A 4,470-nucleotide genomic window follows, 5' to 3' on the forward strand; every position below is an offset into this window, starting at 1 on the left:
TTTTTATGTCTTTTTTTAGAGAAAAAACTGTACCGCTGCATTCTGTATTTTTTTCCTGAAAATAGTGAAACCTCTACAACTCCGTGGACGTAAGCAAATTGCTGAACTACATAAATCCTGTCTTGTGTGTGATTGTTTTTCTTTGGTGTATATTTTTCTCTATTTTTTACATTTCACAGGTCTGAGAATTTCGTACATATTTCCTTCACTTATGAATCTCATATAAAAGAGGGACACAAAGGGTAGTATATAAAACGATATATAAGCATATAAGGATAATACAATATTACAAGTAGTGCAGAATAGTGTAGTACGGTGAATACAATATTTATCTAACAAAGAGCACACCGTCTAATTTTATTCTTTATATTTAAAAATATATATAAAAAAATTCTTAACGTTGCAACTCAAAAGCTTCCTTTACTCTCCTCCTCTTTCCTTCTTGCTTATAAAATTCTTCCATATACTCCTTGAAACTATATTTTCGATACTTTGGAGGGTTCTCTTCATCAATCAAATCCTCAATTGGACCAATAACAGTGTCATTATTTGGTGTATAGAACATTCCTAACGACAATCGTGGCAACAACTTGTTAGTGATAGCCCTGTGTCCTACACTCTTGAACTTTCCATTACTAAGAACCTGCACAAAAGCTAATACATAAATATAAAAAATAATTTCAAAAATTAAATGTACAATCCACTAACAAATTAAATACCAGTGAAGCAGACATATCTACTAGAATTTAGAACACCATAATAATAATAATAAAACTACCTAATGTATTAATGTTCATGTAAAGCACTAAGAGCATTCGCAAGCAGCCTTCTATATGCTATATGTTGATATATTTTAGCATCAAAGCATAAAAGCAACCCGTTACCCGGTCTAGTAAAATCTTACCATTACAAAAAAATTTGCAATTGTGCGGCAGTTCCATCCTAAATGTAGGATGAGACTATAACACAATTGTAAAAATCATAATATATTTTAATCTTTTTTTTATTCTTTCTCTCTCTCCACTGTCTTTTCTTTCTGTGGTCTCATCTGGTCTTCTTTCTCATTCTCACATTCTTGCGTTCGTCTGTCACTCTCTTTCTCTCCATCTTTCTCTCTATGTTGGTGGTTAGTCCTCCACGCCGACGATGTAGAGAAGCAAAGATCAAGGCTGTATCACATTCTTCTCGCCGACGCCGGTACAATACAACAACATTCTTTATCGTGGCACCAAGGTATGACTCGGCAATCTCGCGCATCAGGTAGGTGGTCTAGGTCTTCACCGATCTGCTGGTTGAGGGGTGTGAATCAGATCTGGGGTGGTGGGTTGTGGGTTTGGGTTGTAGTGGGTATGGAGCATGGTGGGTCGTGGTCGTGGTTGTGGTCGTCGTGGTGGGTTTATTCTTGTGGAGGTTTGCCATGGTGGGTTTGATGCTGTGGGTTGAATCCGGGTTGGAGGGTTGTCGTGGTGGTGGGGGTGGGTGATTGATGGTGGTGGTTGATTGGCTATTGTGGTTGTGGTTGTGGAGTTTTGTGGGTTTCTTGTGCATGTGTTTTTGTGTGCGTGTGCATGTGTGTGTTTTGCTTGGTGGTTTGATTGGCAATGGTGGAATGGGGTGTGGGTTTGCTGTTTATGTGTGTTTTGCTTGGTGGGTTTGGGTGTTGTGGTTGTGGTGGTTGGTTGGTTGAGGTAGAAGGAGAGACAGAGGAAGAGAAAGAGGAAGAGGAAGAGAGATAAAAAAGCAAAAAATAGAAGAAAAAATCATATTTGAATAAAATGGCAACAAAAAAAAAAGTATGGGATGTTAGGTGTGATGTAAAATGATATGATATAAATGATAAAGTAATTTTTGAGATAGTAAAAGGAAATTTTTGTAGAAACCGGATGTAAACGCTCTAAAACCCTAAATTCATTACCATTTTTTTTTTCTTCCATCTCTGTTTTTTAACCGTTTCAAACACTAAGTTTTTGCTATAAACCCAAAATTTAAATACTTTTTTTTTTTAGAGTTTTAACCTATGGTGTACGCTCCTGATGATAGCTTTTTATCATCAAACCAAGACATTAATTAGTTTTTGGTGTAGGTGGGAATTGAACCCTAAATCTCTTATTCAACCATCAGAGACTTTATCAGTTGAGCTAACTAGAACCCACCCAAATTTTACATACTTAAAAGAATAGAGAAAAAGAAAATGTTAAATTCTATATATTTTTTAAAACCAATCAAGGAAAGTGAGAATATATACAATATGGATTTTGCTAATGTGTGCCCAAGGGCACACAATAAATAATCATTTTTGGAAAAAAAAATTCTTGGGAATTGAAAAAGTATTAACAGTTTTTTCAATTTCCTAAAAAATATTTTCAAAAATGGATGTATTGTCATACTCTAAATACTTTAAGATTGACATAACATTATTGTTTACATTAATAGTAAATTTTGTATGACAATTACACTAATTTACAATTGTTTATCTATTTTCAAATTAACTTTGCTTTTAATGTTACATTTCCTAAACTAAAATCATAACTCCATCATTGGTTCTAGTCCTTGTTTGGTTATCCATTTGGCCTTTTCTTTTCTTTTTTTTTTTTCCTTTTTTTTTTTTTTTTGAGAAACAAACACACACACATATATACATAGGGGAAGGGATGAGATAAGATAATACACTCACACGCTAGCACCAAAACTGCATGCATCAGTTAGTGTTGCGGAGCAAATGATAAACCCCTTCTTAATATCACACTTTATCGATGTGGAACAACTCAACATTATTGGGTATCTTTTTAAAATTGAAATATTATATAATGTAACAGTTGGCTTCTATTAAATTATATTTTTTTTTTTTTGCTAATTATTGTTGTATAATTTGAGCTATGCTGTGTTGTACAACCAACCTCCCGTACACACAATGCTTAAATATGACTGCTCAGTTTTTAACAAAAAGACTAGACAATAACGCGGCTACCTGAGTTTGATCAGCCAAATTGATGACGAATGCATCAGGCACAGGATCAACAGTTAACCATTTCCCATCTTTGATCACTTGGAGGCCAGTCACTCCCTCCACCTGTAGGAGTACCGCAATTGAACCAAGATCATTATGATCAGGCATTCCCATTGTGAGCTCGGGGTCTGGACATGCTGGATAGTAATTTGCTTGGGTGTTAAGCCCAGGCTTCTCACCTATCCTCCTCTTTAAACAATCCTTGTCTAGGCCAAGCCCTCGGGATATCAAGCTCAAAAGCCTATCAAACAAAACTCCAATCGCCCTTGCATACTCGGCAAAAACTTCTCTATATATATAACAATCAAACAAAACAAAACATGCGTGACTTAAAAAAGTTATTTTCTGCAATCAATCAAACACATATAGGATAACTTTGGTAAGGAAAAACGAAAAGGTTGTAAGTAAGCCAGAGATACCGATACTGAGGAGGGTTTGTGGGTAACAAATGAGTAAAATCTTCAGTAGGATGCCAAGGGTGTGAGAAGGTCTCACTCCACATTGTGACCTTTCCTATTCCGTCATACTTTTGGTAATAGTTGAACACTTTAACTTGCTTGCTATGATCTTTTGTAAGATATTGCGCCCTTTCCTCAGGAGGTAATTGAAAGAACTCCGTCACCACAGCCAACACCTTTTGGCATAATTCTTTGGGGACTCCGTGGTTGATAATCTGAAAGAAACCATATTCCTCACAAGCTTGTGATATTTTTGTAACTAACGGGGATGGCCCTTGACCATCATCGATATCATGGTCGTTTAAGTCGATAATGGGAATTGAATCAGAAGGAAGTACCTTTGAGAGGTTTGGCCTCTTGTCCTCTGGGAGAATGAAATTAGGAGAAAGGGTCAGAGGTGTTTTATTGGCTAATTGATAGGGTGTCATCTCCATGTAAAGATATGAGAGGAGCTATGGTTGAAGCAAAGAGTTGATCAAACACTTTGGACAACATTCATAAAACCAAAAACAAAGTGAAATTGATAAATTATAATGATGACTTTGGACAATAGTTTTGTTCGTTCCATATGCTTCCCTGGTGCTTTAGTACTAGTCCCATTGGTTTTGCTCGTCCCATGTAAAAATATTCAAAATAGCAGTACTTCACTAAGGGAGTATTCAGATGGAATCAAATTCCATTGGCATTATCACCACTGAGACATTGGATTTCACCCAGCATTATTCCAGCGTGGTAGTAAGGTATTCTTTTTATCCTCCATTTCTCCTTTATAAATGACCGTGTTCTGGATAGTTTCTTGTATTAGACACCACTGTTATATTCCCTCTAGTCCCACCATTAATTTTGCCCACCCCCCAACCATCCTTTGAGATTATTGATTCCATAAATATGCCAAGCTTGCCCCACTTTTTTTGTTGGTCCCAGGGAAGATAAAAAGTCTCACTGAGGTTGTCACACCCCGAACCCAATTATAAAGATAGGTACACGACAATTGCTGCACGCTTA

At 36.3% G+C, this 4,470-nt stretch overlaps 1 protein-coding gene across 2 annotated transcripts; it reads right to left on the minus strand.

Annotated features, from left to right (window-relative positions):
• Positions 1-243: 243 nt before the first annotated feature.
• On the minus strand, positions 244-4,224 carry LOC142629851 (protein DMR6-LIKE OXYGENASE 2-like). Of its 2 annotated transcripts, XM_075803896.1 has the most exons (4): positions 3,804-4,224; positions 3,427-3,680; positions 2,969-3,296; positions 320-643 (listed from the first exon to the last, which is right to left on the minus strand). In XM_075803896.1, the coding sequence occupies exons 1-4, from the start codon at positions 3,897-3,899 to the stop codon at positions 395-397; spliced, it is 927 nt and encodes a 308-aa protein (XP_075660011.1). In that variant the 5' UTR covers positions 3,900-4,224; the 3' UTR covers positions 320-394. The 2 variants fall into 2 exon arrangements, with proteins under 2 accessions (XP_075660009.1, XP_075660011.1); XM_075803894.1 differs by having other exon boundaries at positions 244-643; positions 3,427-4,224.
• Positions 4,225-4,470: the final 246 nt, after the last annotated feature.

This window comes from Castanea sativa, chromosome 3 (assembly GCF_040712315.1).
Source record: "Castanea sativa cultivar Marrone di Chiusa Pesio chromosome 3, ASM4071231v1".
Lineage (NCBI taxonomy): Eukaryota > Viridiplantae > Streptophyta > Magnoliopsida > Fagales > Fagaceae > Castanea > Castanea sativa.

Coding starts and splice junctions, on each gene's coding strand:
- LOC142629851 (XM_075803894.1), bottom strand. CDS start 3,899: ATGGAGATGACACCCTATCAATTAGCCAATAAAACACCTCTGACCCTT. Junction 3,297..3,426: donor ACAAACCCTCCTCAGTATCG/GTATCTCTGGCT, acceptor TTATATATATAG/AGAAGTTTTTGCCGAGTATG. Junction 644..2,968: donor ATTTGGCTGATCAAACTCAG/GTAGCCGCGTTA, acceptor GCTTTTGTGCAG/GTTCTTAGTAATGGAAAGTT.